The sequence below is a fragment of the Chenopodium quinoa genome, unplaced genomic scaffold (assembly GCF_001683475.1).
Source record: "Chenopodium quinoa cultivar QQ74 unplaced genomic scaffold, ASM168347v1, whole genome shotgun sequence".
In the NCBI taxonomy this organism is placed as follows: Eukaryota; Viridiplantae; Streptophyta; class Magnoliopsida; order Caryophyllales; family Amaranthaceae; genus Chenopodium; species Chenopodium quinoa.
In genome coordinates this window covers 541461-557416 of record NW_018744249.1, presented here as the reverse complement: position 1 = coordinate 557416, position 15956 = coordinate 541461, and the positions used below count along the sequence as shown (strand labels likewise).

The window sequence follows — 15956 nt, the reverse complement described above, 5'->3', positions numbered from 1 at the left end:
ATATATTAAATTATAAAATTAGTAATATTGTCTTTTAACACATTTAAGTAAATCCTGCCTTTAAATTATTTTGTACTCGTACTTGTGAAACAAAAAAAAAAAAAAAAAAAAATTAAAATATAGCACCCCTCCCTGTCTTTCTTCCATTGAAGCAACTACACTGAATTCTCCATTGAAGCGGCTTGTGAGATTTCTCTCCTTCACTGAACCGCTGGTAAGATGTTTTTCCTAATTCATCGAATAACATTTTCACAATCTAGAGTTAAAATTTTAATTTAATTCAATTTAGGGTTCTTATAAGGTGAATTATTGAACTATAGGTTATATTTTAATCATTGAAAAGCTAGAATTTTGCTAATCGTATATTTTTATTCGTGATCAACAAGAATTTAGCTGGATTATTGAGTCAAATTTGTGCTAATGTGTTGCAAAACCCTTGAGTGTTAGAACTGAACTATGATTATGGGACTGTTTGATGAATTTAGTCTAATGCTTTTTTTTTTTTTTTTTTTTTTTAATTGTTGCAGTGCTTGCTATCAAGAAAATTCTGTTAATTTATCATCTCCCTGCTGAATTTCGTATTTGGCATCTGGTTAATGGCAGGCAATGGCCTGCCAACATTGGGCCGCGTAAAGCTTTCTGATCTTGTAGCCAAAGAAGGCCTTCCTTCTGATTCCTACAAAGTATCCGTATCGACTTTATGTCAGTCATTAGCCCAGTATTCTGCTGCCATTGTTCAGCTCCCTGTTGGGGATGGTGCTCTATTACGATCTTGTATGGAATCTGCGCGTCTCTACTTTCACCATAGACCTTCATATCCCTCTGAAGATATGATTCATACCAATGAGTCTAGAGAGTGGTGCAAAACATCTGGTTATTATGCAGATCCTCAGCTCTGGCAAGAAAGTTATGACTTTCGACCAGGGTTGACACCGACAGAATTAGGAAACGAAATTGATTTTTCTCCAGCTGGTTTGGTTGATATTTTTGCGCTGCTAGGAAAAGCAGCTAGAGAAATATTAGATGCCATAAGCTTTAATTTGAGCTTGCGCAGCTCACCTTTTACTGAGATTCTTGATAATGTACCTCTGAGAAGCAGAGAAGTATCCTCCTCCGTCCTGTCTGTCTGCTGTCAAGCTAGGCCTACATTTCACGGAGCACAACATCATAATTTGACAAGCCAAGAAGATGGTAGTTTGATCATGTTTTCTGAGCATGAACATCCCGCAGACAAGAGTTTAATATCTATTGTGAAGTCAGATAAGGCAGGTTTGCATATAAGGGATTTCCAGGGTCAATGGATTCTTGTGGATGGAGATCTTGGTCCACAAGAAGCAGTGATTTATCCTGGACTAGCATTGTATCAGGCAACTGCTGGTTACATCAACCCTGCACTTCATAGGATTGAAATCAATAATCCCCAGAGTAACATTCATGGGCGATGTTCTGTAACATTTAAACTTATGCCAAAATCAATGACCAATCTTAGTTGTTCAGAGATGAGAGCTGCTGGTCATGGAGTTGAAGCACAGTTTCAGCTTCCGATACCAGTAGATGATTTTATGCAAAGACCACATCCTACCGATAATCATGTTAACCGACAAAGTGTGCCAAGTTTTAATTTCCCACATGCGCATGACGGTAATTATTCTGATTTAATATCCAGTATATGGCATTCATGATTTCTAGTATTATAGCTTTCCCGAAAGTTTGACTCAATTACTATATACACCCTCTGTCCCACAATAGTTGACACGTTTTCCATTTTCGTCCGTCCCAAAATACTTGACACGTTACTAGATATGGAATGTGACCACTTATAAAAAAATATTTTCCTATACTCTCTTTGGGGCCACAAATCCCAAAACCCAATTAAATCCTACATTTTCTCTCTCCTCACTACCCCCACCTCCCTCACTTTTTGTTTTCTTACAATATAAAAATACAAAAGAGAATCTTTTATACACTAAATAAATGTTTTAAATGAACCCAATTGTAGTTTTCTTAAACTACATGTCCACCCCAACGTCCCAAGTATTATGGGACAGTAGGAGTAGATTTATTTCCAGGAAAGTTATAAAACAAGTGGTTAAGAGAGAGAGTAAAAAGTAAGGGGATGTAAGAAATAAAGCCATATTTTTATTTTGGTAATACATGGGAGTATGTGATGTTTATACCATCAACAATTAAATCAATACATGTTGAAATTGCTCACTTTTGGAGAGACTAATTTAGGGTTTTTGTGCTATAAGGGGGAAATAAAAAAGTAGAAAATGGGTAAATCTTGCCTCAATTACCACAAAGTTTGAAAAGAATAGGGTTAAATCTCAATAATCATAAATTTCACCCAAAATTTGATATTTTATTGATTAATCATATTAGGATAAGCTTAGCTCACCTTATTTTTGCTTAATTATTTTTCTAATCTGATTTGATTGTTTGACCTTATATATATGTTGATCTTTTAGGAAAAAATATATCAAATGGGGTCTTATTGAATTTGTAATAATGTGTATTATCGGAATATGTTATTTTAAAAAAAAAAAAAAATTATTACAAAATTAAAGATATTTAGTAATAAAATGTCACACATAAAACGATAAAGTATGACCTGAACTTATATCGCTAAGTATCTTTCTTAAATGGAATTGACATCATGAAGTGACTACAAAACCTTTACACAACATGTCCAATTTGACATAGTTATTGAGAACCATAAAACTTTAATCAACAACTTATATTCATTTAACATATCCACCCACACGGTTAAATGTCCTAACCACAAACTCGATGAGTGTATGTGTATCAAACTAGCCCGAAGCACGAAGGGAAAAATACTTCGTTGTGGAATCCAAGTAACAAGGACCAATTACCATATTGGACAAGATCATAACCAACTTTACATGCATGGGAATGCTTAAACACTACTTGTTTCATTCACTCCACAAGAAGCATAAGGACTACTAATGCAACCGAACAAAGAAAGCTACAAAGTATTCATTTGTTTTTTCCTCACTAATCATGCTTTGTTTGGAGCCTAAACACGTACAAGCTCATTGATTGAGGCAAGGGAATTAATGATACCTAGTTTGTGGCATACAATCAAAGAAGCTTTGATATTGTCATATGAAACAACAATCAAGTGATTGTTCTTGTGATTGATCACAACTTCCTTGTTACATTCTTTTCTACCCATTGATGTTGTGTGTACAAATAAGGTTGTCCTACTCTTCTTCGTCGACATACTTATCAAAATGAAGAGTAGCAGATCCACATTGGCTTGAATGACCAACTCTTCAAAGGGTTCCAATTAACCTCTTTCTTAATATCTTGTTCTTCTTGTTGAACCTTTCAATAGATAAATACTATCTTTTTTGGCATTAGGGATTTTTGTAGCATTGCCATATCATGGAATCATTTCCTTTAAGACTTAGAGCTATTAAACCCTTTAATGAAGATTCTCCATTCGATCAGCATAACAACCATGTTATTCTCATTCTCCTATAATGAAGATTCTCCATTCAATGTGGATTTTTAAGGGGTTTTGGTCTTATCATGCTTCACACATTTAACACATTTTTGCACAACAAAGATTAAAAGTTTCATGACCATGAACTTCCACCTTTTGGCTAAGTTCCATCTTATTCTGTCCAATATATCTAGTAGTGATGTTTTGGGGTCTCATTAATGTCATATTTAATAGAAAGCCTTTTAATCTTCCTAGTGTAGTTCACAACCAATTGACCCTTGCTCAAGGGCATTCAATCTATGCAAATAGTATATAGGCACAATTGCACAATGGCCTTATGCTTATGTTTCTCTAAGTTCTTAATAATTTTGGTCTTTCTTTCATCCTAGGATTTCTTAGGTTATCATAGCATAAAGAAGCATTTTTTTTGTTTTTAATTTTCCAATGATGGCTATTATCTAGACTCCTAACTCCATGAAAAAATTGATTAAGATCGAGATTACCTTTAAAATTTGGTTGCTTGAACTTGATGTAATATACTAATGATCACTATGAGGAATCCTTAAAGTGTTCACCTTTACTTGTCCCATTCTTCTAAAGCTTTCCCATAAGCTTTTGTCCTCTAATGCTCTAAGAATTTTATCAGCCTTTCTTTCTATGTTTTGCGCCTTAGATCTTCATTAAGTCATTTCTATACACATATCTATCTTCTATATTACTATGGAATTTAGAAATTACAGCTTGGTAGAAAAAGATGAAAGTTGTAAACTTTATGAAACTAAAGGTAAAAGCTTTAGGTAAATTTAAGAGAAGAGAGAAAGAGAAAGAGAAACAGAAATGAGTTAAAGAGAAAACTAAAGAGTGAAATTCAAATATTTAAAAATTAACTAAGGATCTTTTTCTATGTCAATAACCTACTATTTTGATTTGAAATCATCAACAAATTAATTAACATATTATAAAGTTGTTTGACTTTTGTTTTCAAGGATTAAAATCATAAAATGATAACATGAGCGAGCAAAAATGGTAAATCTTGTCTCAACAATCACAAAATTTGAAGAATACTAGGTTTCAATAGCTAATCTCACACGAAGTTTGGTTATAGTTTGTTTAATTACAAGGGTAAATTTTTGCTAGGAATCAGTACAGACAGAATTCTAAGCAAAGCAGAAAGAAAATGACACCCCAAATTGATAGATTGTATTGCAGATGAGAGTAATCAACAATACAATTCCTTTCATTCGAGAGGAAAGGATTCCCTCCCAAGGAATTGACTCCACTATATTTTTCTGATGCCTTTCCCTCCCTACAACTTCTCTATTTATTACAAAAACGAACCAACAAACTTCTTGCTGACAAACTCAGCACATAAAACAAGTAATAACAAACCAAATAACAAACTAGCCCCTGAATTACTCATTTGCCCCTCCACAGCTGACTCCATCAATTAACTTCCAGCTCATTATCAGTTTCCAGACCTCATTTTGGGCCTTCTTTGAGCATATGTGAAACGCACTGGGCTGATATCTTGCAATTCCCCCCCTCCCAAAGAAGCACCTTGTCCTCAAGGTGGATGAGGGGAAATCTGCCGTCAATTTCATCATATTCCTCCAATGTAGACTCAAAATCTTGCAGTTCTTTCCACTTGATCAGAACTTCTATGGCTGCTGAGAACTCCTCTCTCCTGGTGTCATCAGAAGTGAGCTAATTAGGCAGATGGCTGGGTTGCAGCCCAGTTTCCACTGCCTTTTTCTGTTGAGAAATGTGAAAAACTGGGTGGATTTTAGCATGTGGGGGTAATTGCGACTTATATAATACTTTCCCAGTGAGTTGTAGCAGTGGGTACGGACCATAGAATTGAGGGGACAGCTTCTCACCTGCCTCCTGCCTATAAGGCGGGAACTTGAGATAGACCAAGTCACCTACCTCAAGTAGCCCATCTCTTCTTGCCTTATTCTCATATTGCTGCATGAACACCTGAGCTTGCAGATGATACTTTAGGTCATCCAAAATAGCATCCCGTACCTGTAACTGTTCCTCTAGAGATGAAAGGAAAGTGCTGCCAGCAGCAAACCTGATCAAGTGTGGAGGGTCTCTCCCATAGAGAGCCTTGAATGGAGTGCAGTGTGTTGCCCATGGGACCAACAAGCCCAGCTGATGGGTTTCCTATTCACAAAACATCGCAAACATGATTCCAACCCTTTGTTAACAACCTCATTTGTCCTTTGGTCTACGGATGTTAAGCTGTGCTTCTTGTGGGTTCCCTGAAGTCTGAATAACTCTTCAGGGAAAATGGAAGAAAAAATTTATCTTTGTCATAGACAATGGAAGAAGGATCAACGTTTAGAAAACATTTAGTTACGGTCTAAACTTATACATAAGTATTACTCCCTCCGTTTCGTAATAATCGCAACACTTTTCTTTCACCTCTGCTTCATAGTAATTGCAACACTTCCTAATTTGGTAAGGATCCACTACTATTTTGTTATTTCTCTATCTCACTTACTAAACTTTCATACATATATTATTATTTCTCTCTCCTACTAACCTCATTGATAAAACTAAAAATAAAATTGAATATTTGCAGAAAAAACCTCTCCTACTAACAATTAAATATATCCTCACTTACTATACTTTATATTTTAAAATTCATTCAATAATCCCTACCCTATATATTTCCTAAAACTTTGTGCAAGACCTACTATTGCGATTATTACGAAATAGAGGGAGTATAAAACTAAGTGATAAGGAGATAAGCTCTTTGATTTCTAGAACACTGTGTATACAATTCCTTTATAGGTAATTAAATAAAAATAAAAAGTCAAAGTACTTCCCCTATTGAGAAAATTGCTGCACCATATTCCTTATTGGGAATATCATAGTAATTACACCATTTCTTATTTTGGGAAGTTTTTCTTGACAAAAGACCATGATGCCCATAAGCGAACTTGTGTCAACCATCACAACGTTCAAAGAGAATAAGGTTACAATCACTAATCTCACACAAAGCTTGATTACAGATTGATTAATCACAAATATTTAGTTATTTCATAAAGAAATGCTCACAAAGTTGTAGTAAGGGAGAAAATCTCATCAATTCATAACATATCAAAAAATCTACTTCTACAACCTAAGAGAATCTTATATGAAGAGGTACAAGTGAATAAAGTAAAGCCCTAGATAAATTAATAAACCCTTGGATTACAAGATAGTGGTCAAAATCAAGTAATTAAATACTAGGAAAAGCCGAGAATTCGTAGCTGAGCTATCTCCAAGCAAAATTGCTTTATTTGGGGAACAGGTCCAAAATCTTTGTAAGTAAATATCCCTTGAGCCTTCCCGATATTTCAGCACATACTTCCTCTTATGCCTCAATCATACTACTCTTTAGGCTTAATCCATTATCCTTGATTTTCAAAAGATCCCTTATTCACCAACTTCTTCCCCACATCCCTTTTTACCACAAGTTACTAGCGCCAACCTTGTTGCAGCAATAATAGGGTTGCCAGCCTGGAATCTGCAGCATTGCTCTATTAGTCTACAATGAATATTAATTTGTCTGATCTGCTTAAAAAATTTAGACATCTCCATATCATGATTGTTTCAGCTGGTATGTGATTTTAGCAAAAGAAACAGATGGTATCATGTTAAACTTGAGATGTTTGTCGGAAAATAGCATTCCTCTATATATTCTTTAATGTTCTTGCTTCTTCCTTCATGAGAACTTAAACCCCACCCCTCCCCTCCCCTCCCCCAACACTCCAAATTACCTTTTAGTGAGCAGTTTATAACAGCAGGTTCTTGGATGGATGACATGCTGGTGCAGGATCAATGAAGCCTTTAATTAAGAGAAGGAAGAATGACACAAAGTGCAAACCATTGCCACCTTCTAAGAGGTTAAGGCTTGAGGCACAAAGAGTTCTCAAAGAGAGAGTTCAAGACATTGCAGATAAGAAGGGCATCAAGCTGAGATTCTGCAGCCTGAAAGAGTGTGAAAGTCATATTCATTCACTCGACAGCCCTTGTGCTAATATAAGAATGGAGATTGGGTGGCCTCCAGGGGTCCCATTTGTTCATCCTCATGATCTGCCTAACAAAGCAAAGATAGGTTTTCTTGAAGCTTATGAACCTGGTTGGACAATAACGCATGACATGGAGCTAAGTCTCATAGATCCTGGGCAGTCAACTCAACATTCTGGCCACTGTAAGTGTAGCAATTATCTCACTTTTACAAGTTCACTGCTTTTGAACAATTTAAATTTTGTTTATATTAAATGCATACGAGTAAAAATAAAAAAAGTATATTTAACTTAAGTTATTTTCTCCATACAACAGTCATGTCTAAAGTAAGACTTAACTAGGAAGGCAATCAAGGTATATGTTGGTGATTTGCAGCCTTTCACAACAGATAATTAAAACTGAACACCTTCAACTGCCATTGTTGATTCATAGGAGATTGTTATTGTATGCTGTTTGTAACAGAAGTATATCCTGGAATTTTGTGTCCTTGCATATGGAGTGTTGATAGCTTGTGGCCATGGGCACTACTTATATAAAAGTTGCACTTTAAATATCCTATAGAGATAGACTGGTATAGCACCCGTTCAATGGATGATTTGATATTTATTTGGAACAAAGCTTTTAAAAAAATTAATTTAATGAGTAATAATTAATTTTTGTTCATTATTCTATTAATCCGAAATCCGTTACCATATCTCATAGCGAAATACGAACCCCTCTGTAGTTTTTACTTATAGTTATATAGATACTTAGTGTTATACTTCCTCCGTTCCCCTAATATTACAACAATTACCATTTTAGAAAGTTTCACAAATATTGCAACATTACCATATATGTACATGCTTTCTCTTTATTTCTCCTCATCACATGGGTTCCTATCTTTATTTCTCTCTATTTCTCTCATCATCTAATCTTTCTTGTCTTTCCCCCTTGTTGCAATATTTGGGAACGGGGGAAGTATATGTTAAAGAGATACAATTTAAACATGTGGGTTTCCGATTTGGTTTAGCGGAACTACAAAGGAATAGAATATTAAGAAAATTAGAAATTCTTCTTCTTTATTTCTCTCTTTAACTATTATTTTTTTAATTTTTTTACTTCAACGTGCCGGTGTAGAAAAGTGATTTAAATAAATGACTACACTTTTTATTAATTTTTTATTTTATTTATTTTTAGTAAGTTATTTAGAGTAAGCAAATAATATCACCAAACTTAGTTATAAAGGGCGCGAGGCGCACCAAGGCACACAAGAGTCCTTGGAGCCTAGGCGCAAGGCAAAGGCGCGCGCCTTTTCTAGGTGAGGGGTACTTTATTATATAAAAAAGATTTAATTTCTACTTCCATTGGTCTTTTTTAGTCCGACACATTTTGCTTTTTGACACTATTTACAAACTGTAGTTTAACTATCTTATGTGATTTATAACTATGACAAAACATAGTCATCTGTGGGGTCTTGTTAGATTTGTTTCAATGTTTATTTTCAAATTTATCAACTTTTCATGATTTTTACTTTATTGATATATATAGATATTAATTGTTGAATTGCTTTGGCAACCATGATAAAAGAAATTCATCAGCTTAAAAAGAACGATGTAATTATCAAATAAATCTTAAAATAAGAATTTTCAAAACAGGGGAAAGACCCATGTGATTGATTACTAGGTTTCTTCAAATGGAATTGGGGATATGGGGTTTCTCTCCTCTAGTATTTAAGTAAATTTAACCATTGCAAAGTCATTTGGGATCTTAAAAATCATCTTACACTTAAGCTTTTAACACCTCACAACACAAGGCACAATATAAGGCGCAAAGGCACAAAAAGAAGTCTATGAAAAAACGCATAGGTGCACTTCTTTTGTAGGTCTTTGTGCATGGCAGGCCTAAGGTGCCAACTCTAGTGCCTTGGTAGAGCTACCAGTGCCATATTTGATTGGCATTAACGCACTTCACCCTGTGCCCTCTTTGATATAAATGGCATTAACGCACTTCACCCACATAAAGTGTGTTTTATTAGGAACATCCCAAACTTAGCCAAATGTCTTACACATTCCTCGCTCCCAAGCCTTCCTCCCTCGTTGCAATACACACCTTTCCCCATGCTATATACTCTAGTTTGGAGCTAAAATCAGCACCCATTTTTAGTGGGGTAGGTAAGCAGAAGACGCCATGAAGAATTTCGCATAGGTCAACTCATCTGAGTTACTTGCCTTATGTAAGTGGGAGGAAAGGGTAAGAGAATCCCCTTCCCCAAAGTGCTAGTTGGGTTTACCACTAGACTCAGTTGTTTTAAGAACCTTTTTTGGCAATACAAATACCTAAGCCCAGTTTGCATGGATCCGGTTATTAAGTTGCAACCATTCTGGAAAGGAAAAATCGTCTTGGACTCCATTATGGATTCTAGCCAGCATCTTATCAATCACTCACAATCAGAGTTTTAAAAAAGATAGGCAGGGTGAAGTTTCCTTCAACTAAACCTGAAAAATCTATAATTTTCTATACCTGATCATCCTAGCACAATACATAACAAAATTCTAATATTTGCTCTTAACACATATTTGGGAGAAAAACTTGTACCCTTAAAGCAACATATGGATTTTGTAAAAAATCTCTCTTATTAAATTTGATCATAGCATCAGCAAAGTGTAAACGAATAAGCTTACTTGAACCACTTAAACCCATGCATACCCTCACCTTCCTTAGAATCTTAAGTTACTCCATACTTATAGGTTCCCTTGTAAAAATTCCATAACCAGAACCAGTTGCAATAGGTTTCTTAAAATCTGAACCAGAATGGCGGAACCACTAGGTACTGCCCAAGCATTTCATATAATTCCTCCATTGTTTTTTGTAAGTGCAACATGTAGGAGAAGTACAATTTTTTTTTGTAGAGAATTTAACGATAAAAATGTGGTCCCATGTGATGATGAGATAGATAGAGAGATATCATTTCCATAAGTAGTGATCGTGCACTTATTATGCAACTTCCAATAAAGGGGAAACACTACATTTATCTTAAAACTAAGTACTGGAATAAACTGCTATCAAATTTCTCTTTTTTTTTTTTTTAGTTAAAAAATGTATTATATGCTTTGACCTTAGATGGTTTTATGATTTGGCTTTAATTGTTATTCTTCCTTTTTTTTTTTTCTCCAAAGGGGGATTGGATTGATTTATGATTAGAGCTAAAATAACATTTCTATATGGCTAGGTACCTAGTATTGGAACTTGTGTTAAAGAAGTACCCAATAGGTTTGAATCGCTTGATTTCAAATTTTGAGAGCCGGAACTAAAAGTTTTGCAAGATGTTCCCAATTGTATTACCCGTTATTAGTAGGCTCGTAGCTATAGTTTCTAGGCACCTTAATTTTTTTCTCACCTCCAATACATACTACAAAGAGGAGCGAGAGAGGATCACCTTGTTTGAATCCTCTCTTAGATTCTAAGTATTTGTGAGGAGACCCATCTATCTTTAGAGATAATCTAGTAGTAGTCACATAGCCCATAATAAAATATACACCTTTTCCAATGAAAGAATTGAATTCAAAGATAATTTTAAAATGGGAGTTCTAGATTTTTTTTGCTAAAGGGATGAATACGTGGTTTTCTAACCTATTTTATGTCTTTGTTTACAACAATTTGATATTTTATTACAAAAGCTCCCAAAAAATTATATTTCCATCCATCAACTATAATAGGTACTATATTCGAAACCTTACTCCCTTCGTCCCAGTTTCCCACACTGGCTCGTTGGAATTTTTTTTACTATTCATGTATTAAGTTTGACTATAGTTTTTTTATAAACGCAATAAATACATATTTTATCATGAAATAGGTTGTGAGGTATATATTAATACAAGGTTTCATAATATAACCTTTTTTATTTATTTATTATTGTTTTTTTAAAATAATTTCTATTGATAGTTAATTATATGAAAATTAGGTCAAACTATTACATCGACATGTGTACAAAGTTTGACTGTGTTAATTATTCTAAAACAGATGGACTATTATTCAATTGACTATCCATTCCTTTCTTGTTCACCCACTTCACAAAAATGTTTATTTATTAACAAAATCTATTCATTAATAAAAAGTCATGAAATCTACGAATGAAATCTAAATTAACAAATACATAAAAAAATAAAAATAAAACAAATGTTTCCTTCATCAAAGCTATGATCGTTGTATAGATCTTGGAATATGGTACATCCATCACAGACATCGCTGGAATATACGGTCTTTTTGAAGAGACGGCCTAACGATTTGTTTTAGCCGTAAGCTACGTAAGGATGATTTTTATCTGATTCACTTGAATGTATTTGAAAATTTGATAACCATTACGATTTCGAACAAATCAATACCAAAGAACTAAAAATAGGGCAAAAGATGATTACTTTTTTTTTTAATAAGCCAAAAAAAATAAAAAAAATAAACCAACAAAGATTAACTACTCCACCATAGGGTAACGAGCGAACATCTCCACTATGTGTGTAGATTTATTGAAACCTAAATTGAAATGATATGGAGGAACAAGAGTAAGAGTTGGAAATAGTTTAATTTCCTTAGGCCAAAAATTAATAAAAACCCTAGAAAGAAGAGAGGGGAGGATAGGGGAGGGGACACTTAAAACGTTGAGATATTTGCGATTTGTTGCTTTATTATAAACTAGCCTTTTGGCCCGTGCATGTGCAGGCGATATATAGGAAAATTAATATGAATATTTTAGGAAAAATGTTGTAACTGTTTGTGATTGAAAATCTATCAATTAATTTAATGAAAGTTAAGGAGTGGGGGAAAAAACGAATTACTTGTATGAAATAGGGAAATGAATACAATTAATGAAGAATGTTGAAAGGATTTAAATGTTGAATAATAGGGAAAGCTAGAGTGTTAAGGCAAGAGGAAATGTGAAAGTTTTTTCCATAAATTCTAAAAGAAAAAACTTATAACAAAAAATTCAAAGGGTGAAAAAAGGACATGTGGACATGTGGTGTATATATATGGTGTGTGTTTTCATATAATAGTTATAGATGATATGATATACGAAGTAAAATTATACTATTTACTTCGTATTAAATATATTTAAGTGTTATGCATGTGATATTAGTAAATGATTTTATAGTGTCCTTTTTTTGGTAGTGTGCTAGTGGGTGGATTTAAAAATATAACATGTTAATAAAGAGTAAATGAGTGAATATTTTATTCGCACAAGAACAAGTGGGGTTAGTGGAGATGAGAGATAATAAATTATATATGGATATTTCCGTTTAAGGAAGTGATGCACTTATTTAAAAACAGATGGAGTAAATTGATAAAGATGAAATGAGACTTTTATATAAAGACATAAATTTGGTGAAATGAGACATTTATTTGGGGACGGAACGAGTGTAAATAACTAGTGGTGAGGCTGGTGAGAACCGGGATGACTATTAGGAAACTTCATGTGGTAAGGATGTATCTTTTGAAGTCTTTGGGAATCTTTCTTGAATTGGAAGAATACCTATTAACTGTTGTGCTCGTTTTTCTGTGGGTACTTGTAGCCTTTTAGGCCATAACTTATTGGTAGTAATAGTAAATGTGCTTGTGATTTTATTTTCTCCATCTTTTCATCTGTTTATGTACAGCCAAAAATTCATTTTTTATTTTGAACTACAAGTATTTTAGGATGCTTTAAAGTGTGCCTTCTCAGTGACAGTCATCTTGATTTTAACATAAAATGTACTAATTGTTTGAGGTTTGAAACTAAATCACTTGCTTAGATCACCTCCTGGGTGGTCATTAGATATTTTATGTATAAAGAGCATCAACATATACATTAACTCTTTATCCTGCAAGCACTATCACTGCAATTGAGACAATAAAGATTTATCTTAAAATATAAGCAAAAGAATAAAGAAACATGTTAAATGTGATTTTTAATATATTCCATTGTAAAATGCAGGAGATTAGTTATGTTCAGACCCTATCAATTGTTTCAATGTTCTCATATCTGACTCAAATGTAATACGAAGTATTAATCATGCACCTGTGTAACATTCTTTTTAGGAGTGACAAGTATTTGCAGTTATTCTGTGTTAAAGCTATTCTGAAAAGTTTTGCTACCTTATGACTTCAACTTCTTTCCGTATACTATAAAACTATGTTGGCTTTCCCTCCTTCGGTAGTATTTTCCAGATATTAGATATATGTGGTGCATGCCTATCATATGTCTAAAATACCTTTTCGCTAATACTACTCCTGTTAAATAATTAAACTTTGTCCATATGCTAAGAGATTTTAAATAACTTGAAGAAATTAGCTTGATAGCTCAGTATGAGTTTTGCCTAACACTAGATGCTTCAGGGTATAGATCGCATACACCAATACTTGGTGTGGCTTGGCTTGGTTCCTTTACTTTAAATTTTTTAGTAATCCAACTTATTATTTAGAGGTGGCTGCTAGATTGGTTCAGGTTGAGTTTAGGCCAGTCCTGTCCACCCCAGAACAGACTAGCTGTGTTCTAAAGGTGGAATCAGTACAGAAATGGCACGGGCCTGACACAGATCCTATTAGTGCTTAACCTTCCTTTTCCTTTTTTTTTATTCTCTGTTTTGTTTTTTAAATTTTTAAAAAGGCTTGGTTTTAGTCCATGGTGGCCATGAGCTCATGATAGTCCAAATATGGACTAGGCCAGGATCAAGTCCTAAATGGTCTACAGGTGAGTTGTACCAGCTTGACTTTAGGCCTGTCTCAGACTTACCCATGTTTTTCAGTGTAATTTTTGGGCACCGATAAGTGTCTTTATGATCTGCAGGATACTCAAAAGGTAGCCTGGTTTGGTCATAGATCTTCTCTTTGCGTGGAAAAACATCTCCATGTTGTCTACCATGATGCGGCAGCTTATCTTCTTGGCCACTGGCAACTGGTAAGTGCCTGCTCTGCTTCCTTATTCGAATCTTTCGTTTTTACTTTTTGTTGTGAGTGATCTGTTGTATTAAGTCTTGGTGACTGAATGGAGTATTCTTCACTTGTGTTCTTTGTAGCAAATCTTGGTGGCACTGAATTTGATGAATTCTTCTGATATCTGGGCCAATAGCAGCTAACTTCAGATCCCAGCAGATCTCATGCCAGTTTTAGTAGTATCATATCATGCTCCTTCTTGCCCTACTCCTGCCCATTTCAGCGGGATGTTAATGTAAAATTATCTATAAAAGTTGGTAATTGATAAGTTAGCTATTGGTCTCTCACTGTTTCATGATACAATACGTGTGATGAGGCTTCTACTTCTATTTTGTTGCATTGGTGATGAGTGTCATTTATGGATTTGCAGTTGTTGATTGGTTTGAATTGTGATTCTCCTAGTTTGTTATTTATAGAGGAAACCTAGCTTAACGATTAAGAGATAGGTCTTTGATTCCAATTTATAGCTCTTATCATTAGTCTTCGCAACCATTGATTAATTTAACATTCCCAAGTTGTTGCAATTGTCATGATTACTCGTTGATCCCCATTCCCTAGTGTTTCATTTGTTTGATTTTTGTTTGTTTTAGTAGTTGTATAGTCTTTTCTCACCTTCGACTTCGACCTAGCTTAGGCATTGATTGAAAGCACTTAAACATAACCGTTTCTAGTGGTTTGACCCTTGACTTACCTCTATACTTGTATTTAGGTTTGTTAAGTGATTATAAATTTTGTTTGGATCTAGGGAGGATTATAAACCTTGTATATGCATTTGCATGTTATTTATTTTGAAAAACTCTAAAAAGATTTTTGTTTCTATCAAGGCGAATTCGCATTGTGTGTTTGTTTTGTTCTTGTTTTGGATATAATACTTTTGGACTTGTATTCTTGAATATTTTTCTTCCTAAATGGTAGAGGTTTGCACGTTTTGAGATATCTTGGGTTGAATATAGGATATGCTATGCTAATGTAGTTTGTTAAGAACTTTGGGACCATGAAATCGTAGTTCATTTTTTGTGGTAAGATGGTATTGCTTCCTATAGTGAATTTGAAGGATTTTTATCCAATCTAAGCTTCATTACCAAAGTATTTTGCAAAGTGGAATTGTGGCCAAACTATTTACCAAACTAAGCTTTTGGGGTAAAATGTTGTCTCGGACAGCGTTTTATACCCTAGTTTTTTTTTTTAAAAAAAAAAATTAAGTACAAAATCTCGGACAACGTTGTTACTTGTTAACTTTTTGTTTAAAATTTTGTAATTTCTGATTTTTAAAAAAATTAAAAATAAAAATCAAATACACATAAAACTTGTACTAAATTAAACGCTGCCTGGGACAGCATTTTATGTGCAATTGTTTTTTGTACATAAAACGCTGTCCCAGACAGCGTTTTTTCTGCTGGATTGCGGCAACCAGCAACCTCCCCACTCCAAATTCTGCCCCCATCACACCACCCCCACCACCAACCCCAACTGTCCCACCACCGTCGACCACCACCAACCACCACCTCCCGCCACTTTCGACCACCCT

At 34.4% G+C, this 15956-nt stretch overlaps 1 protein-coding gene across 1 annotated transcript; it reads left to right on the top strand.

Moving 5' to 3' along the window:
• Positions 1-58: 58 nt before the first annotated feature.
• LOC110694829 lies at positions 59-14935 on the top strand. The gene is made up of 5 exons (XM_021871997.1): positions 59-214; positions 528-1641; positions 7296-7673; positions 14283-14393; positions 14512-14935. Coding segments are annotated over exons 2-4 (1425 nt in total). The 5' UTR covers positions 59-214; positions 528-596; the 3' UTR covers positions 14285-14393; positions 14512-14935.
• Positions 14936-15956: the final 1021 nt, after the last annotated feature.